This window comes from Canis lupus, chromosome X (genome assembly GCF_003254725.2).
Source record: "Canis lupus dingo isolate Sandy chromosome X, ASM325472v2, whole genome shotgun sequence".
Classification (NCBI taxonomy): domain Eukaryota; kingdom Metazoa; phylum Chordata; class Mammalia; order Carnivora; family Canidae; genus Canis; species Canis lupus.
In genome coordinates, this window is record NC_064281.1 from 103496106 (window position 1) to 103523560 (window position 27455).

The following is a 27455-nucleotide window of genomic DNA, read 5'->3' on the forward strand; positions in this document are numbered from 1 at the left end:
CAACCACTGAGCCACCCAGGCGTCCCCCTCCTTCTTTTTTCTTACTAACTGTCCCTTCCCTTAGTAATAGACCAGAACCAATCATTTTTGAAATTGACTAAAACAAAATGAAGATCATATTTGCAACTTTTCTTAAAAAAATGGATTTCCATCACATTTTTTAAAAAAGAATTTATTTATTCATGAGAGACAGAGAGGCAGAGACACGGGCAGAGGGAGAAGCAGGCTCCCTGCGGGGAACCCAATGTGAGACTTAGTCCCAGGACCCCGGGATCATGCCCTGAGCCAAAGGCAGATGCACTCAACCACTGAGCCACCCAGGTGTCCCTCAATAACTCTTTATAAAAATACTATTCATCTCATCTCCTTTCCTACATACATGCAACAAGATATGGAGGAAAAAGTCTTACAGGAGAAAGTAGATAAACTAATAAGTTAACTTCTGTCAAACATACATAGTTAAGAGTAGAGAAGTCAACATCATATCTTCATCAGGCATATATCCTAGCATAAGACATTGATTAATTCACGAATTTCCAGGGTTCAGAATTCTTCCAAGTCCTAGATGCATTATAAACTTGTATTCTGATGAGAGGATCTATGCCACCATCTCCTTCCTGAGGTACAGGAGGGCCATGCTTCCCCTAATATATGTTATAAAAATTGAAGTCTTTAACACATAACAGGGCCATTTTTACTGGAACCTTTAGTCACAGTATGATTTAAAAACAAAATGACCAACAGAGTCACAATCTAAATCACTAAAGGACATCAGAGGCCAGTGTCATGCCAATTCATACTGTTACCATTATTCAGTGTTCCAGAGCCTGAAGTTCATAGATAATGTCTCTGTAGGAAAAGTATAATGGAGATGACAAATAGCCACCTTGCCCCACCACAGTGCTTTTGAGAAGAGGGTATGTTCCAGAGTCTCTTCAGAGGAAACTGAAGAGGGGAGTTTGAGGAACAAGGCAGCAGCTGGATCTTTCATAAGCTAGGTGCCCAAACGTAGGAGATCTCCTTAATACCAATGAATAGTAACTAAGAAAATTATTTGTGCCCAAGATTCCTTCTTTTTTACCCAAGTTAGCAACATGATACTGGCCCAGAAATGTTCCGAGTTCACATTTTTAAGCTACAAAGTAATTACATGGTTTTAGCAAAGTCCTGTCTTCAGCAGTTGGTGTATTGAAAGAAACACCTTCATCCTCCTCATCGAGCTGTAGACTGCCAGAAGATAAGCGGATTCTGGCCATGGGCGACCGTGTTCCTTTGCCATACAAAGAGTAGTAGTCTGGTTTAAGAATTTCCGATTCTGAATCACTGGATTCACTACCTATGTACCTTTCTGCTGCTCCCTGATCCGTTAAAACTGTTGGAAACCCCTGCTCTGCAAACATATATGTAAAAAGGTCAGCTTTACGACTCAGAGTAGGACAAGGCCCTAAAGGTCTATACTCAGACCCAAAAGGAAAACGGATAGTTTTCATGTCTGATTGGCTCTGGGATCGTTTCGGGGTTTGCTCTTGAATGCTATATGCAAATGCACCTTCTGAATTTGGCTCTTCCACCTCCAGATCTACGTTGATGTTGCTCCTACCAGTAGTCCTGGCCATGGCTTCTTGGAGTTCTTGAAAGTCTTGCTGGAAGCTCTTCATTCTGACATTCCTTGGGCTTCTTTTGGCTGGCTTCATTATAGTGGACTCCAAACAGCTGTCTGGCCTGTCATTTTCCTCTGCCATGATTGGAGACCGTCTGGGCACCTGGGGTGGTCTGTCCACATAAAAAAAGACTTGAGGAGGCATAATGTCGACCTGCTGACCAGTACAAGGGATATAGGGCACATCTGTGTACGTTAGCTGCCTTGCTGGACTCACTTTGCTTGCAAGGCCAGAAGATGTGCTCATGAGATTGTCAGCAAACTTAGAGCTTGGTTGGAAGGAGCTCAGAGGACTCCTTTCCCCAAAGTAGTCTCTGGGATCTGGGTCAGTACTAAAGACAGGGTCTGTATAAATAAAAGGGAAAGAGGAACTGCTCTGGGACTGATGTAGCAGTGTCGGATCCACCTCTGGTTTGGAACACTCCAGCTCGGCGGCAAATGTCACCTCCACCGCTGAGTTTCTCCTCCTGCTGTCTAGCACTGGCTCTGATGCGTGCACTCCATTCACATTTCGGTAGTACCCACCGCCATATGCTAGCCTCAAATCTTCCACCTTGGGAGAGAGGACATGTTAGTGAAAGAAAAGAAAAGCCATTTGGTTGGGGTGGGAGCAGGGATCTAAACTAGCCTTCAAATTCACAAGGGTATTTTTCACAAGGTCATTTCCACCCCTGTTCTATTGATGAATATATACAGAGGAGGAAATAACTTGTACCATATCTCAATCCATGTGCTAAAAAAATGCACGTGACAGTCTCCTTTCTCACTGCCATTCCACTCCCTGCCTCTGAGTTCTCCAGGTACTTTGGCCAGCATGGTATCTCAAGCAGTGTGGTTTAGTAGCTCATTTATAAATAAGCCAGGTGGTCTCCCTTCTGGTTCTGGCTCTGTCATGTGACCTAACCTCCCTGCATAAAATGGTGGGCTAAGAGTGGCATGGAAGGATCATATGTTAGATGGTAACTTCCAGCATTATATTTCCGTAATGCCTTTGAGATTAAAACTGCCTATGATTTGAAGACATGAGAGTTTGTGAGACCTATAATTATTTTTTTTAGAAAGAACAAAAGAAAAATAATTTACATGGTTAATGCTATAAAACTTAAATGAAGCCATCATCTCAGTTCCAGGAGAACATCCTTTTGTTCTTAAATTAAGTGACAAAATTACACAGCAAGAGTACTTTAAAACGTTAACCCAAGACCTCAGAGCTTCCTCAGAGCCTTAGCATTTTTAATTAGGTAAAAAAGAAGAGCTTTTAGTTTCAAAAATACAAAGCCACAGAAATTCATTGGGATCCGCATTTTTGCACAATGTTAGCAATCCAAATTGCAGTTTAAAGATATGCCAGATCCTTTCAATCCATAAGGTACACACCAGTGGTAATTTATTAAATGGTCTTCTATTGGCTGGGTAGACTAGCTGATAGCTGACCTCCTGAGGAGGCTAGCCTACTCGAACAGAGCTGCCTTTTTGCACACCGGGGAGATTCTGGCAGAATCAATTCCTAAAAGCATTTGACATGTAGATGCATTACATTTATCTAAAGAAGAAGGGATTTTCAGAAACCTTACTTGTTTTGACACATCAGAGAGGAGGTCCGGTGAGGACCTGCACTGTCGTTCATGGTACTGAGATGGGTAATGTTTCCTGAAATCCCCAAAGAGAGAAGGAATTGAAATGGTCTTCAGGCACATACAGAATACATAGAATCTCTAATTCCGCTTAAAATCAACATGACAGAGAGAGAGAGAGAGAAAAGCATATACCTTTCAAATGGTAAGCTCCTCAACCTCCCTTTCTTTCCATATTCCAAAAGCTGCCGTTGGGTTCTTCCGCTATGAAAAAGAATGAGTTCAACATCTTATTAACATCACTCATAATCCAGTAGGCTACTCAACCTCCAAAGCATCATCTACTGTTTTTTTAAGAATTTATTTATTTATTCATGAGAGACACACAGAGAGAGAGGCAGAGACACAGGCAGAGAGAGAAGCAGGGAGCCCCACACAGGGAGCCCGAGGTGAGACTCGATCCTAGGACCCCAGGATCACTCCCTGGACCGAGGGCAGGCTCTAAACCGCCAAGCCACACAGGCTGCCCAATCTACTGTTGAAGTCAAGAGTCTGGGTGAATGACATAGGCCATGAATCTTTGGCCATCACGGGAACCATACCACCTGCTCTTTGAAGTATCAGGCCTAGAGCAATCTCAAATACTCAGAACTCAGATGATTTTTAAAAGCTTCGAAACAGAACTCATCACAGTTAAAATTCTGGCCTTGAGGGATGCCTGGGTGGCTCAGTGGTTGAGCGTCTGCCTTTGGCTCAGGGCCTAATCCCGGAGTCCCTGGATTGAGTCCCACATCAGGCTCCCTGCATGGAACCTACTTCTCCCTCTGCCTATGTCTCTGCCTCTCTTTGCATCTCTCATGGATAAGTAAATAAAATCTTTAAAAAAAAATTCTGGCCTTGAAAACGAATCAACTTCCCTATAAAGGCCTCTTCCCTACCTGCAACTTTATACACAATTTCTAATAAGGCTATTTATCTGGTTTCCCAGTTCCTATCAGAAGAAAAACAGTTAATGAAACAGTAGAAGAGGTTTGCTCCAGCCAGACATATGCCAGCAGACAAAAAACCAGCTGATGACTGATAGAAACACAGGAGCCAAAAAAGAAATCACACAAAAAAATAATAAAACCCCCAAAGTGTGAGCCATTTATCACTGGGGTGCAGGGACTGACACCCCCCCACACCCTGAGGCCATCCCTGTACTACAGCTGCCTGCAGAGGATAATAAGTGATGTTTATAATAACTCAGATCATTGAGAAAAGGGCAAAGTTTGCTCAATATCATCTGTTCAAGAAGGCGGGGATTTGTAAAATCCATTTTGGAAAGATTCCATCAAAAATATGTATGTTTTTAAGATCTCAGGTCTTACTGAAGCAGGCTTCCACTATTTGAAAATCCCCTGTGGGAAACATTCTATTAGAAGGTTTTAGTTTTTTGTTTTGTTTTTTAATCTTAGCTAAGAGTTTTGAATGTTTATTCCAAAGAATTCCTAGGCTGGTGTGTTCAAGTAAAAACGAGATCTTGTTTTGACCTTGCTTCCATTCCTCTAAAGTGTTGGCTGCCGTGAGGAGCCTCTGCCGCCATATTGCTCAGTGTTCTGTCTCCCTTAGCTCCTCCAGAGCTTTCTCCCCACCTGTCTTTCACCCACCCACCACCAAATGGATGTTGTTGAACTTTCCTTTCCGTGGCTTGCATGTAAGTTGTGATATAAGGAAAAGAATAGGTTCATTAAAATACATCTTCTCAAATAGCGCAAGTCCCCCTCATCCTTGCCAATATTCTAATCTAGCCCCTTAACTAGAGGGTGCTTCCCTCCTCCCGTATCCCAGTAAGGAACTATTGACCTAAAGTGTCACACAGAGGAGTAATAAAAGGGACTACCCTTAAAGGATTATTGGATTATTGCTTCTAGAACTCAACTCTTCCCTATTGCCTTCCACATTGCTGAAAAGAAGTTGTGTGTATAGTCTGCATATGTGCGATACTTCATTACCTATAGCGGAAACTGGAACCCTTGCTGCACAGTAGTGTTTTGGGCTTTGATTTGGGCTCTTCAGAAAGTCTGAAGAAAGCATGGTACTCCACACAGGTCTTCCAGAAAGCCTTGCAGGCATCTCGGCTGGCCATGGTGAACTCCAAGGTGTCCTTGCACAACACCTGTGTAAACCAATTTCCATCAAGCCAAACATCCTTAGAGAATACCAAAGAACTTCGAATCCCAATACTTTCCAAACTAGGTCCAGAGGCCCATGCAGCTTCTGATTTTCCACTTGGCTCCCTACAGTCTTCACACCTACTAAAATCAAATCATTGGCAACCTCTCGAGGAACAGACAGGGCCACTGCTCAAAAACGGAGCATTCTCTGAGAAGCCAGTCTTGCTCTGTAGCTCCTGCACCTCAAATGCTTTTTTACCCCCTCTTCTCTGCCAGGAACATTTTTATGAAGTTGTAAATTAGGTTAAAATGAACATCAAAGGGCATCCTTTCAAAGTGAGAAGTTATAAATGACCAACAGGAAATGGGGGGAGGGGCAGGAGACGATTTCCTTACAGATGGTAGGCTTTATAGGATAATTACCTATATAGGAGTCTTTTTTAACATACCAGCTAGAAACACTTCATCCTCCCTATCCTGCCTTGTCCCATGACGCTCTGCATTGCTCATTTAGCATATTCTAATCTGCTCTAGGGGAGCTTACCCTTCCAGACCTAAAGTTCAAGTTTTTCCATCCCCCTACCCACTACATTACCCCCATTTGCCCATGCATGCATGCAGCCCTGTTTTCTGCTGAGCGCCACCCCCTTCCCTCATTCCAGGTTCCTGCATGCAGCCCTGGGCCACTCCATGAGCTTCACACTAGATACAGTCTCCTGGACTGCTCAAATGAACACATTTTTTTAAAAATATTTTATTTGGGATGCCTGGGTGGCTCAGCAGTTGAGTGTCTGCCTTCAGCTCAGGTCGTATCCCAGGGTCCTAGGATCGAGTCCCACATCATGTCTCTGTCTCTCTGTCTCTCATTAATAAATATAATAAATATATAATAAATATAAATATAAATTAAATGTTAAAAATATATAAATTAATAAATATAATAAATTATAAATATAAATGAATGTTTAAAAATATAAGAAATATAATAAAAACCAGTTGTGACTTGGTGGGAATTGCACACATGCACAAGCAAATAGAAGTGCTGTTCTCTCTGCTTAGTCCCACCAGGAAACCCAGTTAAACTGTGCTTCCCTCCTGGGTTTATTGCTGAGCCTATGGACTCCTTGGAAAGGGCCTTGCTTGACTTCCTACTTATTCTTTGTTCTTTGATGTGTCTAACTGCACCTTGCACTCCACCAGATGCTAAAAGACCAGACTGCCTGCAGAGAGGGCTCCATTTGAGAATGAACTGCTGCTACCTGGTAATCAGCCTCTTACCACTTTTAATATTTATTTATTTATTTTTTATTTACTCATGAGAGACACAGAGAGAGGCAGAGACATAGGCAGAGGGAGAAACAGGCTCCCTGCAGGGAGCCCAATGTGGGACTCAGTCCCAGGACCCCGGGATCATGACCTGAGCCAAAGGCAGATGCTCAACCACTGAGCCACCCGAGTGTCCAATCAAATGAATGTCTTTATGTAAGACTAGGATCCAGAGAATGAAGCCCAATCTACTGAATATCCCATAGGTCGAAAAATGAGTTGATACACATTTTTTACTTCCTTAATAGTCACAAAAAACATCTTTTCTAGCACCTTTGTCTTACTCTGTACAATGCAGCCTTGACCAGTAATAGATACTTTTGCTTGATCTACACCCACACTCCCCCCACATCCTGCTTTGGCAAATAGGTGTTCAATTATTTGGTATGTACTCCATGTTCAGTTATTTTTGTTTAAGGAAAGGAGATGAAAATATAAAATGGGGCAGATCGCATCAAATAAATATGTCCATAGTCCTAGATCTGGTCACTTCCATTTGACTTATCAAATCCCTGTGGTGGGGGGTGGTTTTTAAGGAGACTTGTCTTTCATTTCAGCCACCCCATTTTCCTACTAGTTTATTCATTCTGAATTGCCAATAGGATTTCTTGGTGTTTTGCCTCAGTAAAAATATGACTAACGCTCTGGTTTATTTATGTAGAGGCAAAAGAGGGAGTCCATCACCCCTCAGCTTTCACCACTCACATTCAAGCCATTTGCTGAAACAACCAAGAAATCCCAAGTGAACGGAAAGTAAAATAATTTATTAGAAAGCTACTTACCAAGATGTTGGCATGAAGTTTGATGAGAAAATGCTTTCTCTTAAAACTCAACTTGCGGATTTTAGCCCAGTTGAAAGTATTGATCTTTGTATTTCCCTGTAATGATATGCATGGCAGATTTCAAGGTGAATGACAGCACAAGTTGGTTTGGAATACAATGAGAACCCATTAGAAAACATGCTTCATGCCTGGGACCATCCTACCTCTCGTACAGACTGATCCTGTCATACTAGGTAGAAGGTAGAATGCCAAGAAGGCATTCCAGGTGGGGCATAGGGCTGCTCTGAAATGCAAGCAAGAAGGGGTAGGGCTAGGAAAGGTTTCTAGCCAGGATACGGAGACCAACGGAGGAAGCGATGACTATAGTAGCTTCTCTAATTGCACTCCCTTTCTATGTTTCCAGATTCAACTGCCACTCCATTTACTTAAACATCTTCCAGGGCCCCTCACTGCATACATCATCAAGTCTAGACACTTTTGGCTGGGGTATCTTTGCTTCAGCTGTATTGAATATCCATCTGGCCTTCTATCCCACTGATTCTAGAAAACACTCTTCCATCCAATCCTGTATCTTCCCTCCCAGAGGGCTCCTCATTTTCCTTAGCCAGAATCACCTTCCCCATAGTCAAGCTGTCCTGCCAGTCTGGTAGCACCCCTTCTAAAATATTCTGTATAACTATCCATTTCTAACTCCTCTTAACTCCTTTGGCTCTCCTGGACTGCCCAAACCTTTGTTTATCACATGGCCCAAAAATCAAAAGTATATAAAAAATATATACATCGAGAAGTCTCACTCCCACCACTGTCACACCTCTGTCCCTCTGTACCCACATATCCATTCTCTATAGGAAGCTGCATTTATTAGTTTGTTATGTATTCTTGTAGTGCAACTTCAGGTAAGTATGACGGATTAGCTTTTGATTACTTACTGAGTGATATTGATCATTATTTCTCTGGTCTCTCCAAATAAATTGTTAGTATCTTAATGACAGGAGCCATAGGTCACGCTTAATGTTAGTTTCTCATTGTGCCATCCTTTACCCTTCTCAGGGTCTTTGTGTGCCGTTTGTCTAGAATCCCCTCCCTCACCTGCCAACCCTCTCTCTTTGTTTTTTTTTTTTAAGATTTTATTTATTTATTCATGAGAGATGCAGAGAGAGAGGCAGAAACATAGGTGGAGGGAGAAGCAGGCTCCCCACAGAGAGCCCAATGTGGGACTCAACCCCAGTACCACAGGATCATGACCTGAGCCAAAGGCAAATGCTCAACTACTGAGCCACCCAGATGTCCCCAACCCTATCTCTTTGATCTGGACAACTTCTGCAGGTCTTGGCTTAAATTTTTTTTACGTTTATTTATTTATTTATTTATTTTTAGTAATCTCTACACCCAACATGGGTCTCAAACTCATGACCCTGAGATCAAGAGTAGCAAGCTCTTCCAACTGAGCCAGCCAGGCATCTCCTTAGCTTAAATATTAAAGCTCTTTTCTCATGTGTTACCTTAGTACCCCATATATATTTCATTTGTTTAAAATGACTTGTTTAATTGGCTGTCTTCCCCCTATTAGAATGCAAGGTCCATGAGGCACCTGGGTGACTCTGCCAGTTGAGCAACTGACTCTTGATTTTGGCTTAGGTTATGATCTCAGGGTGCTAAGATTGAGCACCACGTTGGGCTCTACACTCAGCAGGGAGTCTGCTCGAGGATTCTCTCCTCTCCCTCTCCATCTGCCTATCCCCTGCTTGTGTTCGTTTTCTCTCTCTCATTCTCTCTCTCTCTCACATACACACAAATAAATGAATAAATCTTTAAAAAAAGAAAGACTTTGTAGAATACAAGGTCCATGAAGTCAGGATCACTCCCGTTTCCCTCTGCAGCTCTAGTGTCTGGCACAAAATGGCTGTACAATAACCATACTGACGGGAGGATGAATGAATAGATTACTGCCCAACTCTGTAAATATACTCAAACCCCATGAATTGAACAGTTAAACCCAATGGATTTTATAGTGTGCAAATTATATCTCAGTAAACCTGATGTCATTTTTTAAAAAAAGATAAATGCAATACAAAACACATACAAAGTACTCAGTACACAAATATTCCTTTTTTTTAAGATTTTATTTATTCATGAGAATCATACACAAGGAGAGAGAGAGAGAGAGGAGCAGAGACACAGGCAGAGAGAAGCAGGCTCCATGCAGGGTGCCCGATGTGGGGGACTTGATCCCGGGTCTCCTGGACCAGGCTCTGGGCCAAAGGCGGCACTAAACCACTGAGCCACCGGGCTGCCCGCCCACACAAGTATTCTTTTACTGGATTTGGGCTGGGACAAATCAGACCAGCTACACCATTCCACGCTGTCCGCAGAAGTACTTACACACTGGAAGAGATCACAACTAACACAATGGCCTCATTCCCCTCCCCTTTCCTTCCCCATTTGCTCCCACGTAGTAGGAAATGCCAAGGATCCATCCCAGGTTAGAGTGGAATGGGTCAAATTTCCTCCTAGGTGAACAGATATGCCTGTGACCCATTGGGTCTTTTGCCCACTTGTGTGGCTCTCATGCCGCAAAACTTAACAACCAGAAACATAAGAAGGCCTACATTCTTCTAGCCAAGTCTGCACCTGACCTGTTTGTGACTTACTTCAGTGCTCTCATTGGGTCCCTGTGGGTTTTTTCTGGATTAGGACAGGGTGAGTGCATTCTGTGTCACAACCTAAACTTTTAGGGTGCCCAAATCTGTATTCATATTTAGAGTCTAAAAGTTCCAAAGAGCCTCTTGATTTTGTCTCACCACCACACTGGCCTGATCTAATGTGTGAGCTCCTCAGAATCAAAACAGCCAGTTACAGACCACAAACGGAAACAAAGCACATTGAGGGGAGAAGACTAACCCAAGACATTCATGAGCATCCCCTCCACCTTTTGGTTGATGGTAAGACCAAGGGCTGAAGTCACCGCAGGAATGGACACCTGAGTCTGAGCTAAGGTCACCCCCAAAGCTACAGGACTTTAAAGGAAAGAGTTTTTACCCGTAACACCAGTACTCCCATGTGAGCAACAGCCAGGTGGATCTGCATCCCTTCGCCGTCACTGGCGGGGTGGGGCCTGATGCCATACATATCAAGCTTCCTCGCTATATCCAGTAGCAGAATGTCAGATTCAGCTGGGCTCCTGCCACTGCCAAGGGAAAGAATTAATGAGCCTAATAAATGTTGCAAGAATGACACCTGCACCCAAAGGTCTCAGTGTGTTCCTGAGGCCAAAGCTTCTCTGACTTCAGGACTTGCTTCTAAGAGTCTGTCCCTAGCTTTCGTGTTCCTGCTGGTGGAAGCAGGTGCCAGCTGAAGTACTTACGTGTGCTTCTGATGAAATTGCATGATCTTGCTCTCTAAACAGTCTTGGTTTGGTAAGTACCGGGTCTGTGCCAGATGTTTCTTAGCTGTTTCTTCATGAAAGTCTCCCAGTTCTGCTGCATGAGAGAGAAGTGACATCCACATTAGCACTGAACATTTTAGTAATGGAGTGCCCAGCAGACCCTCTGACCTCCCCCAAATAGTCCTTTCTTTGCAGCCAATGTGGCCCTAGGCCCTCCACTCCATGCTTTATGTGGATTTATATTTTAGGATATGGGGGAACTAACTGGATCTTTTTAAAACCAGAAGCAGTAGGTTGTGGAAGGAGTAACTGGGTGATGGGCACTAAGGAGGCACTTGATGGGATGAGCACAGGGTGTTATACTATATGTTGGCAAACTGAATTTAAATAAAATATTTTTTTAAAGACAAAAAAAAAAAGAAGCAGTGGGTTGCTATGAAGTCTCAGTATAGTCAATCACAGACACACTGTAGGTCTTAAAGGCTCCAGGATCACAGATGAATGTTTCATTAGTTCTTTCTTCCTCAGCCTGGTTATGATCTTTTTCTTCTCACCAATCCCCATTATGGATTGAAATGGGTGTCCCTCTCCCCTCAGATTCAAACGTAGAAGTCCTAAACCCCATACCCCAGAATGTGACTGTGTTTAGAGGTAGCCCTGTAAAGAAGAGGTTAAGTTAAAATGAGTCAGTAAGGTGAGCCCTAATCCAATCAGACTAGTGTCCTCATAAGAAAAGGAAATTTGATCCTGTGAAGAAACACCAGGAGTGCAGGTACACAGCAGAAAGAGCAGGTGAGGATGCATCCAGAGGGTGACAATCTGCAAGCCAAACAGAGAGGCCTAAGAAGAAAGCAAAGCTGCCAACACTCCAGTCTCGGATTTCTAGCCTCCAGAACTGTGAGAAAATACAATTCTGTACACTGGGAAATGAGTAAAACCCCAGCTATCCAGAATCCCTAGTAAATGAATCATTCTGGAAATCATTCTGGCTTTTCCAAATTACTGGCAGCTATCCTTGATCATAATCTACTCTTTTCTTGATGTCTCTAGTTTATTGTTATATACGTCTGTCATAACACAATGCCTATAAAGGTGATCGATGTATACAGGACTTATCTGCCCCTACGGTTAATGGATTCAAAATGTTTCAATTTCTTAATTACTGTGTCTTCTTTATAATTTTTATGCCTTTTCCCTCTCCTCTCTGTCAGATTGATATGAATCACTTCCTGGTTACTGACTTGCCCTGAAAAGTTCTCTGCCCTTGGTTCTTTTTTTTTTTTTTTTAATTTTTTATTTATTTATGATAGTCACAGAGAGAGAGCGCGGCAGAGACACAGGCAGAGGGAGAAGCAGGCTCCATGCACCGGGAGCCCGATGTGGGATTCGATCCCGGGTCTCCAGGATCACGCCCTGGGCCAAAGGCAGGCGCCAAACCGCTGCGCCACCCAGGGATCCCTCTGCCCTTGGTTCTAATTATGACTTCTAACTGACGACCTAGATATCCAAAACTGTTAGCATTTTATGAATTGTAAGAGTAAATACATTCTCCATGGAATCCTGTGACTAAAATACATAGACAAGGGACACTGATGTTGAGTGCTGGAAACTTACTTCCTTTTTACTCTTGATTTTTTATTACATTTTAGACAGGTGACACATTCATGACAGATAATATATGTGTATATATATTTTTTTTAAGATTTTATTTTTTTTATTTATTCAGAGAGAGAGGCAGAGACACAGACAGAGGGAGAAGCAGGCTCCACGCAGGGAGCCCGAAGCGGGACTCAATCCCGGGTCTCCAGGATCACACCCCAGGCAGGCAACGCTAAACTGCTGAGCCACCGGGGCTGCCCTATATATATATATATATATATTTTAAAAGTCGTGTCATAATGAAAATCCTCATATAACAAGTTTTTTTTTTTTTTTTTTAAAGACCAAACCAAGGGCATCCCCGGTGGCTCAGTGGTTTAGCACCGCCTTCAGCCCAGGGCCTGATCCAAAACATTGCTGAGAGAAATTTTTAACAGATCTATATAAATGGAGAGACATTGGGTTCATGCATTGTAAGACTCAATACCGTTAAGATGGTAATTCTGCCAAAATGGATCTATAAATTCCATGCAATTCCCATTGTATTTTTAATAGAAATTGATAGGTGACCTTAAACCTTACATGGAAATGCACAGGATCCAAAATAACCAAAACACTTTTGAAAAAGAACAAAGTTGGAGGATATACACTTCCATATTTCAAAATTTAATACAATGCTATAATAAATGATAGTGTAATAATGGCATAAGGATATAGTGTAATAATGGCATAAGGATGTATAGATCAATGGAACATAGTTAAGAATCAAGAAATAAACCCTCAAATTAATGGTCAATTGGTTTTTCAAAAAGATGCCAAGACAAGTCAATGGGGGAAATGATAGTCTTTTCAAAAAAAAAATAGGAAAAAAGGACAATCATGGACAAAAAAAAAATGAAGTTGGATCCCTACTTCACAACATACACCACACAGGCAGGCAAAAAAACAAAAACAAAAACAAAAACTCCAAACAGGTCATATAACTAAATCTAAGAGGTAAATCTGTTAAAGATCTAGAAGAAAACTTAGGAGAAAATCTTTGTGACCTTAAGGTTAGGCAAAGAGTTCTTCAATACAACACCAAAAGCATGATCCACTAAAACATATTGAAAAAGGGGAATTCTGCCAAAATTAAAAACTTTTCCACTCCAAAAGCCAGGATTAAGAAACAGAAAGTCAAGCCACCAAACTGGGGGATAGTTTTCAAGTTACATATCTCATAAATGATTTTTAATCAGAATATATAAAAATCTGGGGTGCCTGGCTGGCTCAATACAGCTGTATACCTCAATACAGCTGTTTTCAGCTGGCTCAGTCAGAAGAGCCTGTGACTCTTGATCTTGGGGTCATGAGTTTGAGCCCCATGTAGAGGTTACTTTAAAAAATAAATAAATGAAGTTGGGTAGCCCGGGTGGCTCAGCAGTTTAGCACCACCTTCAGCCCAGGGTGTGATCCTGGAGACCCAGGATCGAGTCCCACGTCGGGCTCCCTGCATGGAGCCTGCTTCTCCCTTTGCCTGTGTCTCTGCGCCTCTCTCTCTCTATGTCTCTAATGAATAAATAAATAAAATCTTTAAATAAATAAATAAAGTTAAAAAAGAATATATAAAAATCTCTCAACTGTCAATAAGAAGACAGCAATCCATTTTAAAATGGGCAAAAGATCTGAAAGGCATGTTACCAACAAAAATGTACCAACTGTTAATAAGCAGATGAGAAGGTAATCCACATTATTAGTCACTAGGAAAATGGTAATAATAACTGCAGTAAGTTAGCTCTTCATACCCACTAGAATGTCCACAACCAAAAAAATGGAGAATACCAACTATTGGTGAAGATGTGGAGAAATTGGGAATGTGACACATTTCTGGTTTTATTGTTGTAATTAAGAAAACAGTTTGGCAGCTTCTTAACATTTTCAATGTAAATTCACCTTAAGATGAGGCAATTACTCTCCTAGTAATCTATTCAAGAGATACGAGAACATGTCCAAAGACTCATACATGTATGTTCATAACATTATTCATATTTGCTAAGCTTGAAACAATCCAAATGTCCACAATCAAGTACATAGATAAACAAATGTGGTATGTCCATAAAATGGAATACTACTCAGCAAAAGAAAGGAATAAACTGCTGCCATTCATGCTGGAACATTCATGAATTTCAAAAATACTATGCTGACTGAAACAAGGCCACAGAAATGCAAAAGACTACATATTCTATCATTCTGGATAAAATGTTTGGAAAGGGCAAATCTATAGAAACAGAATAATTTGGTAGTTGCTGGGGCTGAGTATGGGAACACGGAGTGACTGCAAATGTGCATGAGAGGTCTCTTGGCATGATGAGAATGTTCTAAAACTGGACTGTGGTAATGGTTGCACAACTTTGTAAATTTACTAAAAACAGTTGACTTATAGTCTTTAAAAGGGTGAATTTTATAAGTATATTATACCTCAATACAGCTGTTTTCAAAAATAAATTAGTGGGGCCCCTAGGTGGCACAGTCAGTTGAGCGTCCAACTCTTGATTTCGGCTCAGGTCATGATCTCAGGGGTCATGGGATTGAGTCCCACGTCAGGTTCCCTGCTCAATGGGGAGTCTGCTTGTCCCTCTCCCTCTTCCCCTCCCTGAATTTGTGCTCTATCTCTCTCTCTCTCTCAAATAAATAAAAAGAATCTTAAAAAAAACTAGATGCACACGCACACACCCACCAACTCTTCAATTTATTAAGCACACAATCCTGACTCGATGTTGACCCTAGGACAACACAAGAACACATAAGACTGTGCTGGTTTTTCACACCATGCAAGACTATGACAATCTAGGAAGAGACCTACGAAATGTAAATGAGTAAATATCAGCAGTAAAAGAAGGTAGCAAATTTTACAAGCATCTTCACTATTACCATGTTGGCCCCAAAGTACCATCATCTTTCTTCTGCAATAGCTTCTTCTCTGTTCTCCCTACTTCCATCATTCCATTATAAAGTTTTCACCCTAGGTAGCCAACATGATCCCGTTAAAACCTAATTCAGGGGCACCTGGGTGGCTCAGTCAGTTAAGCAACTGCCTTTGGCTCAGGTCATGATCCCGGGGTCCTGAGATAGAGCCCTGTATTGGGCTCCCTGCTCAGTGGGGAGCCTGCTTCTTCCTCTCCCTCTACCCTTCCCCCAGCTTGTGCTCTCTCAGTCTCTCTATTTCAAATAAAAGCTCTGGGAAAAAAATAGCTAAATAAAACCTAATTCAGATCATCTCACTCCTTCGCTTAAAATGTGTCAGTGGCTTCCCACCTCAGGTAATGTTCTAAGTCTTTAAGATGCTTCTAAGGCCTTCCACAATTACTCTCCCCCCACCCTCAGCTCCAGCCAGCTACAGGGCCTGCTTAAATGTTTCTTGAACACTCCTGGCACACTCCTATCTCAGGGCCTTTGCACAGGATGTTCTCTCTGCCTGGAACAAACTTCCACCAGATTTCTGCAAGGCTTGCTGTCTCACCTCCTTCAAGTCTTTGTTCAACTGTCATGTTCACAGTGAAGCCTACTCTGATTACCTCATTGAAAAATTCAGTACCCATCCCCAGGATTCCCCATCTCACTTCCATATGAGATTTTCTCTGGTGAACTTATCACCTTCTAACATACATTATATGTTTCCTTATTTGGGTTATTGTCTGATTGTCTTCCACTGCCAAAACGTGAGCTCCATGAGAGCAAGACTCTGTGTCTGTTTAGTTTGCTGCATGGTTTGCCGTGCCTATAAGAGCACCTGCCATGAGGTAGGTACCCGATAGTTTTTGTTGAATGAATGACAAAGAAGTTACTAAGAGCATTCATAAAAAAAGACATGTAAGGGAGACTTAGGCAGATGAGGTCAGAATGTGGAGAGTCTTGAGTGCCTAGGACATAAACATGGGATGAATAAATAAGTGAAAAAATGAACGAGCAGCCTGGTGATGTTCTACACACTGCCTTAGCATCCAGTGAAATGGATTGTGAGGAGCTGGGCTCACTGAAACTTTTAATTTTTCCCTATGGAAAAAACTTGGATTGACAAAATAGCCTTTAGAAAAGCGGAAGACGGGCACCGAGGTGGGCACTTGACGGGATGAGCACTGGGTGTTATTCTATATGTTGGCAAATTGAACACCAATAAAAAATAAATTTGTAAGTAAAAAAAAAGAAAAAAAATGAAAGTTCTCTGTGCTATGCCTGAAATGGCCACTAGGGAATGCCCAAATCCATAATGCTGAACTATTAAGAATGAAATGGCCTCCCCAACAGCCAGGAAAGAATGTTGGGGAGCCCCAGTCATTAACAAGCTGATAATGAAAAAAGATAAGTCTTCCAACATTGTCTATCCACCTTACTCCGTGCCCCCCACCAAGCCAAGCACTGAAAGCCCATCAATTCGACTCTTAGTTTTCTGCCACCTCTCCTGAACAGACACTATGCTTGAACTGTCCTCGAGCTGTGTCTCTGCCTATCACTACCTGTCCCATTTCTATGTGCCCTTTTGAGGTCTAGCACAAAAGACACCTCCTCCAGAAGCCTTTCCTGATTACTACTGCTCTCACTGCCCACTGCATTCCTGATATCCTGGGGCTGTCATCACCTGTCCCAGTCGGGAGTCCCTCGGTAAACACTCAGTTAGATGCTGTCCCTATCCAAGCACTTCATTCGGGAGTTCTCCATGAAGTCAGAAATCTACCAGCTCTGGCCTGCTGGGAAGGTCAGAGACAGAGGTCAAAACCAAACTTGTAAAACAAGCCAAAAAACGACGTTATAATCCTGCAAAAGTGGTAAAGAATAGCCTATTCTTAGAAGGCCTCCCTAGAAGAGAGAGTGAATCCATTGGCCATAAAAGATGAAATACTACCTCCAGCTGCCTCGACCCTGGCCTTCGGGGTACAGGAGAAGCCTGGCCTGCCCGGCTTCACCCCCTCCCAGGCAGGCCCCCACTGTTCCCCCAGGTCTCCTTTTCCCTGCCTTCATTATTCAGCGTCTAACTACTTGGCTGCCGGCAAGTGGGGAACTCTAATAGATGCCTAGAGCCTTTTTCCCTTTCAGCCTCTTTCCACCTGCTGTACTCTGTGTTTTGTTCTCTGGACTCATGATAAAGAGCAACACAAAAATCCCATCAAACATGACAATGTGCTGCAGAAAGCATGTACCAGAAATGCATCCTGGGGCAGACAGAGAGAGTGGAGCTTGCCTGGCAAAATCCATGCTCGGACAGATTAGTCCAACCCAACTCCTGGACAGCAAGCCCCAGGCAGAGTGGCAGGAGGGATGTGGGGGGGAGAGGTTACACCATGATAGAAGAACATCAGCATTTACTTTTAATCTATATAACCACTCAGTAAAAAGGTACTCTTGTTACTATTGTAAAGACTAGGAAACTGGAATGCCTGGGTGGCTCAGTGGTTGAGCATCTGCCTTTGGCTCAGGTTGTGATCCCAGGGTCCTAGGATGAGTCTCACATCAGGCTCCCTGCAGGAAGCCTGCTTCTCCCTCTGCCTATGTCTCTGCCTCTATCTGTGTGTCTCTCATGAATAAATAAATAGAATCCTTAACAAAAAGACTAGGAAACTGAGGCACACTGGTAGAGGGGACTTCATACAAGCCTACAAACAGCTAGAACATAGCAGGGACTGGATTGGAATCCAAAGCCACATAACCATAATGAACAACCCCTTTCTACTGGACCATGCCAATTCCACACACCTTACGCAGGCTTTCTCTCCTCTGGAAGTCCTAACACATCCTGCTCCTTTGCATGGTTCTCTATCTGGCTGACAGGCCCCAAAGTTAATATTTGCTACTTACATTGTAGAATGTGAGATACCATCAATGCTGTACAGTTCTCACTGCATGGAAGCCTTCCTAGAGCCAAATCCTTCTTTATTTGAAGAGTAAAAAGATACCTGCAAAAAAGTTGGGGAAAAAAATCTTGAGAAAGAAACAGGAGCAAGCAAGAAGCATTTCCCTTCTCCCAGATCCAAGATGTTTCAAGAAAGAAACGGCACCCCCAATGAGATGCTTTTTTGGGATGGTGACTAATGCATAGGCTTTGCTTCAGCCCCAAACTAGCACCAGACCACAGCTCGGCTGATACAGCATTTGGCAGGCTTCACAGCCATTAGGCATCACCCCGGCTAAATCCTCCTGCCAACTTGAGGGAGTTGGCCAATCATCCTCTGGTGGCTTCTGCCACATAGCTAAGCCACATACCCAGCCCAAGAGAAAGGGAGATTCAGCAAAAATGAGCCCGCTGAAGATGCTCTGTTTACCAACTGCTACCAAGCACTCACTATCAAAACAACTTAGGTTGGTGGGACAGGAGCGATCACCCCCATTTTATAATTACGGAAAGGCAGAAGTTGGATGATTTTGGCAAGGTCATTTGCCCAAAGATAGTGAAACCATGGCCAGAAGTCAGGTCACCTGCTGAATTTAGGCCTCTTCCTATCCAGAGATGGTGCTGCAGAAATCAAAGAGTTGAGGCCATGCTTCACCCTGACCACCTTCTCTGTATCATCAGAAGCCGGCCCATCACTTGGCACAGAGAAGGTAGAAAATGCCTGTATTTTGAATGGAACGAAGCCAGACTGCCCTTTTGCCCACCAAGGGCTCATCAGGGACCCAGAAAGTGCAGGTTGGTATCCAGAGCTTGGCCAAAGAGATAGCATTTGTTCTACACTTTCAAGCCCTTATCAAAGGAGCATCAACTTTGAAAAGATGCATAAAAGTAAGATTCTATCACTGACTGCTTTCTTCCATGGTCCAAAATTGGTGCCAATATTTTATTTTATACTTTAAAACACTTATTGAGTATCTACCATGGGCATTTCCTAACATAAGATGTGACTTTCTAAATAAAGTTTTATCTGGACTTTTTAATTTAAATCAATTAAGCCTTGAAGGCAATGTGGTAAATCAAAATTAATTACAGGTGATAGATACAAATCTAAATTAGAAAAAACAGGTAAAATTAGTAGGTGATCATTCAATTTATAAACTCATTCATCATTATAATCCTTCAAATTATGAGCTCCCCTAATGGGTTAAAAATGACTCAATTAGAAAATTTATATTTGCATGTCACTCTCAGAAACTCATGGATTGGCCCCAAACAAGGCATCCTTGCGAAGTCAACTATGGTTAAGTATCTTTGACAGACCATTGAGGAAAAATTGAGGTCTAACCTTTGCCATTGCCTGCTTTCAAATATAGATGTAAATGAGAATAATAAGCCTCAATTGCTAAAGGGAAAAAGAATCTCATTTTGCTCCTAGCCAGCAAGAAAGGAAACTTCTTGTCATTTGACACTTTTCTTGCTATTAAGAGGGCAGCTGCCTGCTACAAATACCAAATCCTCACTCTGAACAGCTGATGAATCATTTATCATCGCATTGATTTTTCTTTTCTTTTCTTTTTCTTTTTTTTTTTTTTGGCTGCGGGGGGTGGGGGAGAAAGTTTATCTCCATTAAAACTGGTCACAATTTGAGAGTCAACTTAGCAAGTGCAAAATGGTACAGATACCAAGGTATCAGGTTATCTGGGAAAGTGGCCTACAACTCATAAATGTAGAGAGACGGGGTGAGCTGGTGACAGACTTGTGAGAAGTGATGTCTGCCAAGACCCCTCAGCAAACAAGTCCTCCTGTACCAAAGGGGCGAAGAACTGGCCATGAGCCATAGTGTCAGGGAGTGGGAGGGGAGTGAGGGTGGGGAGGGGAGGTGGGAGAAGTCCTGGCCAAGTCACTTTAGCTCCCAGCTCCCAGGACCTGTTTCCTCCCCTGTGAACCAGGAGGGCTGGGCTAGATGATTGCATATATCTCTTCTAGGGTAAGATTCTAGGGTCTAGCAAGCACAGTTGGGTTTGAAGGAGTGTTAAGTTGACAATGCATTTTTAGAGAAGCAGGTTTACGTTGTAATTTTGATGGGCATTATATATAAGTATAAATATACTTTTTTGAATGTTTTATTAAGAAAACATGACTTTTTAACTTTTTAATTTTTATAAGTGTAAAATATTTTACTTATCTAAAATCATGAATAATGTATCATTATAAATGGTTGTTAAAATCATGAATAATTTATGATTATTAAAGAATCATAATAAAATTATCAATTATTTATATTATACATGTTAAATAATTTATTTAAATAATTTTTAGACTATTTTGTACTTTTTAAAATTTTTTATAAGTATATGTCATCATTACTCTCTACCTATTGGAGGTGTGTGTGCACATGTCCGCACACACATGTGCACGGGCACACGCACACACACAAGTTTTCAATATCCACGGAAATTAGCTGGTATCACACTTGTGCCATCATGCTGCCCTCCGATTGGAACACAGATGTGATGAAGCCAAGCACTCTTACTGTTGCCGCAATTAATGGCAGAACCCCCAAGTGGGCACCCAGGCTGGCTGCCCTGCTAGAATGCCACCCTTCCTTCTCCCAGAGGTCCCCACCCTTTGGAAGATTAACACTTTGGGGACCAGCCAGGACCACCTTCTCTCCAGCTCCTTATCATCTGCCGGAGAGTGATTGAGAGCCAAGCTTTCCAGAGAAGACTAGAAGCCCATTCTCTGATAAATTGAAAATAATGATTCTTATGTAATATCATGCAGCAGACACAAAGGGACGTACTCTACCTTGTAAGCTCTTCTCGAAGATGTCCAGGGTCCACTGGGAAAAATTTCACCATAAATTCGAAAACAACGTCCTTAGGATCTTAAAACACAGTATCTCCATAAGTTTTATTTAAATGTCCATCACAACAGTTATAGGTCTTTCACACACACACACAAACACGCACACACACACACACACACACACACACACTTCACCTCTCCTCCTCCCTCCACTCCCCATCTCTCCCTCCCTCAGACTTTTAAGTTTCAATTTTTCACATTTCTAACATGGTGGTATTTCTGATTGAGTCTTTATGTGGATAGCAATCAGGAAAGTTCTCCTGCTCCTCTTTCTACCCTCTCTTTCTTTGAGTTTCTTCTTGTAAAGATGTGCCTATTTCTGGGCCCTTCTGTGTCCTCTAAGAAGTGTCCCATTAAAAAAAATATATATCACTTGCCACTTGGGATTCTTCATTCCTGGCTGAGAGAAGGGCCTGCTTTAGAAACAGGTGACTATCATCTGGCATCAAGTATCTCATAAGAGAAACTACAAGTGTATAGAAGTGTATGCACTGCCGCTGCTTTGTTGCTTAAAATCTGAGTTAAGAAACTACATCTACTTGCCTTCACTCCTAGTTGCATTTGAAAAGAAAGTCTTTGCATCAAAAGCAAACACCTACATACACCATTAGTACCATTTGTTCAGCAAATATTTGTCAAGTGTCTATTAGTGGCCAAGCATTGTACTAGGCAGGTACCAGGAATGAAAAGAAAATTAAGCACCCTTAGCCTGGTAGACGAGGCAGCACCACGGGCGGTTGCAAGCACTAAGTACCAGCAAAGTACAAGAGGGAGGAGAGAGGGCTCCAGTTAGATTGAGATGTCAGGTAAACAATAATAACGCAGGACATACTTACACAAAGAAATGATTCTCTATCTGAAATTCCAATTTAGGTGGACTTCTCTTCTTTTCGCAGAGAACACCACACCTGAGGTTAGTTTTGCCATAGTCGGGAGAGGTAGGAATACCAAGGGGTCAGTGGCAGAAGTAAAGCTAGAGAGGCAGGTGTGCTTTTGCCAATCATGCTAACTGAGTTCAGATTTCATTCTAAGGGCCATAAGGAGCCATGGAAGCATTTTAAGCCAGAGCGTGATGTGGTTGCCTTTCCATTTTCAATAGTTCCCTTTGGAAGTTGGGTAGATGATGGATGGGGGGGGCGGTATCAGTTAGGAAGCCTTTGGAATAATGTGACAGATGATTATAATGCAGTGGGAGCAGACAGAACCTGCCACGGAGAGGGCAGGTGAGTGAAGAGACATCACAAGACAGTGAAATCCCCCTGCCTCAGAAACACCTGTGGAATTAGTTAAAAATGCAAGCTGCTGGGCACTCCCCAACCCAAGGAAGCCCAGGAATCTGCATTTGAACAAGTGATCCTAATACCCACTGAAATTTTGAAACTACCGCACAAGGTGGTGGAATACAGGGTGTGTGTGGGGGGGGGGTAGATTTGGTACGTAGTAGGCACTCAAATGTGAAATGAAACAAATGGACAATGTCTGTGCCATGTTAAAAAGAAAACATCTTCAGGCAGAAGGGAATGGCATTGAATATTGACATTGTAAGTGACAGAGTCAGGCTGCCTAAAATAAGCCAGTTAGGTATTAAGATCATTTCCAGTTAAGGAACACCTGGGTGGCTCAGTTGGTTCAGCGTCTGCCTTCAGCTTAGGTCATGATCCCAGGGTTCCAGTTCCCTGTTCAGTGGGAAGTCTGCTTGTCCCTCTTCCTCTGCAGCTCTCTCTGCTTGTAAGCTCACTCTCTCTCAAATAAATAAATAACATCTTTTTAAAACGATTATGTTGCATTAAAAGCCATCGAAACCCAGTCAATTCAGGAAATGCTCTTTACCTCTGCTTTAACTGGCTAAATTTACATTGGAAAGGAGAGCCTGTACCAGGAAGAAGGCTATCACTTTAGATAACTACATTATAATATGAACAAGGTGTGGTAGACATGGAGGAACCTCCCAAGGCCTGTTTGATCAAAGTCCTCTATGTCCCATTGTTTCTCAATGGCCCAGCAAACATTTGTTTACCAAACATTTACTTTTTCTTCTTCCTGTGAATTGCATTCTTTCCCTTTGAAGCCCCAGACCCTTATTCCCTTCTCCTTCATTCAGGATGACACACATAGCCCATTTTGACCGACTGTCTTTGTAATTTCCATGTCTGTGTGGCCTCCCCACACGTATGAGATTAAATCTGAATATCCCCTGTTCATCTGTCTCATGTCATTTTGATTCTTGTCTGGCTAGAAGGGCCTTGAAGAGCAGAGGAAATTCTTCCTTCTCCAAGAACAGCGAGGATGCTCAAAGATTTGCAGTTTTCCAGTGTGAGCCAATCCGCAGAGTGCTGTCAATATCTGTATTCTTCAAATCTACCTGAAGATCCAGCAGCATGACTTTTTTTCATCTCGGACAAAATTAAAATGATTTTTTAATTGCTAGACTCACTGGACATATTAAGGATTAAAATAATGCATCGAAGCCCTTCTCTCTCCTTATATTTGGTAAAGAATCATGTGGCACCGAAATCTTTTCAAGTTGTAACTGAGAATGAGATCCCTGAAGTGTTTTTCCATACTTACTTTTTACTTGCTTTGTAATGGGTTTCAGTAGTTCCAACCAGACCTGTGATAACATTAATGAAAAAAATTGATGAAATGTGACATTGAATGAAGCTTATTTTTTTTGGTAACAGATAAAAGTCAACATAAAATAAACACCAAGACAGCTTACACTCCTTCTAAAGATAGTAACAGCCGTGTCAAAGAAACGATGTACCTCACCACACTCAATCAGCCCCCTTGTATTTGCCTGCTGACAGTGAATGTTGTTGATCTATAAACTCTTTGTTGTTGACATTTGAATTGCTGCTCCCTTGCCTAAGCAGGGTGACAAAGGTGTCACATACAAGACTCATTAGTTGCTACGAAGATTAATGAAGGCATTTGGCTCTGCATTTGAATCCTACAGCCCCCAAATGCCAGCTTAATAGATATAAGGAGCCTTTCAGGGAAGGAGCTGGGATAACAGATATGCCAAGATGCCAAGGCAGGACATAGCAGGAAGAACATAGAGAATGTTGGGACCTGAGAGAGGGGCAATAAGAGTCCCCTCACACTGGTGAGGTCAGGAATCTTCATTGTGGAGGCTGAGGTCCAGTCTCTGGAAAGCCGGAATAGATAAAGCTTAGGTTGCTATTTCACGGGGTGACAAAAGAGAAGCACAGGGTAGGAGAGTCTGTTTGGTAAACTGAGGTGACTTTAAAATAGGCAAGGAGGGGGGAGAGAAAATCGTTATTAAATCCAAGTATGTTGCAAGGGTTTAAGTGCTTTTTCACTTTTCAGTCAAGTTTGAGCCCTACATACCTAGCCACAAACTGCACTTGAGAAGCAATTCTAGACACAAAGAACCCTATAATGAAACCAACTTACATTGTTTCCAGAATGGCTACAGAACTCTAATCCGAAATACTCCTTTTCAGCAAGATTTAGGTGGCCACAACTCAGGTTAAACAGCGCCTTCCCGGATGATTTTTGCTAAATGAAACAGAGAGATCACAGCAGTTTGCGTTCCCAACCCTGATACAGTTACTGTGGTGCAGAAGAAAGGGTAGGAGCGACCCAACTCTGAAAACACAGCTTCCGAGGTCAGCACCGTTTAGAGGTCCCGCATCCTCTCAAAGGATGATGTTTTACAGATAAATACATACATGTACCTGTAGATTGTCTTAGGGCCCTTCCCTCACCAAAAAGCCTCACACTCATGACAAACCCTCTTGGAAAAAAAGACAGCCTTGCACTTAAACTATGGGGAGATCGGCAAATCTACCTTTTCAATGGAATTCTTTAATCAAGTCATCCCATGGGCAATTTGAATGATTTCCCCCAAATTGACTAGTTTAATCAAGATGCAAATCTGACCTGCTTAAAAATCCTTCTGTGGCTCGCTCAAGATAAAGTCTATACTCACAATGGCAATCTCGACGCTGGGCTATCTTCCTGGGCTCTCTTCCTGCCTGCCTCCAGCCTCTTCTCTTGTGCTTCCCCCTTGCTGGCAGTTTCCTTTCTATTTTTTTTTTTTTTTATTTATGATAGTCACAGAGAGAGAGAGAGAGAGAGAGAGAGGCAGAGACACAGGCAGAGGGATAAGCAGGCTCCATGCACCAGGAGCCTGATGTGGGTTTCGATCCCAGGTCTCTAGGATCGCGCCCTGGGCCAAAGGCAGGCGCCAAACCACTGCGCCACCCAGGGATCCCGGCAGTTTCCTTTCTAATAATCGCAGCCCACTTGCAGTTCCCCACACAGGTCAAGGAGCGTCATACCTCATGCTTCTGCTCCTGTCATTCCTTCTCCACAGGCAGCCCTTCCCACCTTTCTTTGGTTTGGCTTACTCCTGCTCAGCTCAGACCCAGTCTGCCCTGGAGAGCACTCCCCCGTCCCAATCAGCAACAGGTGAAGCCAAGGGCAACCTCCATGCTCCCAAGCACCCTCACTTACCTCCAACAAGGCACGCCTAACCTGGGATGTCTGCCTTCCCCATTAGACTGAGTCCCTTCAGAGCAGGAGTCTTGCTTCATTTTCCTTGTCACTCACCACGTCTAACTCAGAGCCTGGCACCTTGGAGGTCCCCTTGGAGGGACTCTTGCATGTCTGTTGCTCTGACATGAAATTGACCAAATTACTCCGATGAGCTCCTGGTGTAGCCTTCGCCTGGCAGCTTTTCCCACCAAATCTGTGCACAGCATCATTCCTTCACAGAAGGCCACACATAATTTTTTTTTCTTCCTAAAGCCCACCTACATAGTGAACACAAAGCAGGCCCCCTACCAGGCTCGTCGGAGAACTGGAGCTTTGCAGATCTTTCAGGAACATCTCTTTGAGCCGCGCGGCTGGGGCTGATCTGCAGCCGCCACCATGGCTGAACCCGAGGGTGGCTGTGGCAGGGAGGACGGTGATGGGAAAATTGAGCCCTGGCTGATAGGCACAAAGACACACTGCCACCGAAAACCCCTAGTTAACACCAGGTCACGAGGTCCCTATGGTGTGGCACAGGAAGCCGGGCGAGGGGAAATGTAGTTGGAAATCACCGACCCATAGTCTAAGGCAACAACCTTGATAGGTCAGAGAGCCCAGCCACCCTCCTCCCACCCTCTACCCTCTCCCTCAAGGCAAAGCCACGTGGAAGGGGGGGGCACATCTGGTATTTAATAGCTTCCAGGAAGGTGGCCTGCCCCACCCCCTTCCCCCAGTGACCAAAAATCCTCCCCTCTTCCCTGCACTTCTCTCCACTTGGCTACATAGTCCAAAGCTCCACTGACTGGAGATGCAGCTGAGGTGACCAGAGTCCTATTTTAAAATGCAAAGAGGCTGCCAGCGGTGATACCTACTGCATCCCCAGCACCTGGAGACAGCTGGGGAGGAGGGGGTTGGATATTATGTGGGAGATCACATTGGAGCTGTGGCCCTGGAGAAGAGATTCATCTCACACAGAGTTGGGGGGTGCAAGGGTGTGAAGGGCATTGGGGGGCAGTGGAGGAGGGGGCGTCTGGGAAGGAGAAGGGAAGGGGGAGTTTTTGCCTATGTGGCAAACTAGCCTAGGGCAAGTGCTGACACAGACCATTCCAGACAGATGAAATAGCTCCTATTTTTAAAGTCCTCCAGACAAGGAGCTGCCATGGGATTTTTATTATGAGAAAAAAAAAAAAGAATTTCTAAAGAGAGATACGACAGCAATACTTTTTCCGACACCAGAGAAACATTTCAGTCATGAGGACCAAATTCCGTCATAGACTCCAGTTTCTTTGCAAATAATTTAAGAAACTCAAGATTTTCCTTTCCCCTCCTCATTTTTTTGATTATTTTTTTCCATCAGAGTATTTAATCTCCCCCAACGCTACCACATTCCATGTGTTTGTGTATTTTAAAGGTTTCTGCAGTCATAAAGAATATATAGCCATTCTTGTAAGGATTCCAATCAAGGCTTCCTTTTTGCTCCCTTCTGTAAGATCCCATACCATGTTTATAAGAATAATCTCTGATTCTTCTATCCCTGCACACATTGCCACCTGGCTCTGAAAAGCCCTTGGCATTTATGCATTTGGAGGTCAGGCACTCACGTGGCTGGGGCTCTCCACCCCCATCTGTGGAGAGGTATTTCCCTTCAGCCCTCCATAATGTACTTTGAAATTGGCCAGGCTTGTGGAACGTGTTGCATAATAGGTAAGGTCTTGGTTCTGTCTCAGTGTGCAGGCTTTCAT

General features: G+C 43.0%; 1 protein-coding gene across 1 annotated transcript; it reads right to left on the bottom strand.

The window, feature by feature from the left end:
• FRMD7 (FERM domain containing 7) lies at positions 1-27455 on the bottom strand. The gene is made up of 13 exons (XM_035712332.2): positions 27315-27455; positions 26026-26172; positions 24631-24735; positions 23782-23824; positions 21154-21187; positions 18312-18409; positions 10863-10977; positions 10538-10685; positions 7499-7594; positions 5229-5392; positions 3430-3498; positions 3235-3310; positions 1-2213 (listed from the first exon to the last, which is right to left on the bottom strand). Exons 1-13 carry the CDS (start codon positions 27453-27455, stop codon positions 1131-1133), a joined length of 2319 nt encoding a protein of 772 aa, XP_035568225.1. The 3' UTR covers positions 1-1130.

Excerpts from the sequence above, each read along its gene's own strand:
- FRMD7 (XM_035712332.2), bottom strand. The coding sequence starts at position 27,455 with ATGAAAGCCTGCACACTGAGACAGAACCAAGACCTTACCTATTATGCA. Across the intron at positions 23,825-24,630 it reads GTAGCCATTCTGGAAACAAT|GTCTGGTTGGAACTACTGAA; the intron begins GTAAGTTGGTTT and ends ATGTTATCACAG. Across the intron at positions 5,393-7,498 it reads AACTTCATGCCAACATCTTG|GTGTTGTGCAAGGACACCTT; the intron begins GTAAGTAGCTTT and ends TGGTTTACACAG.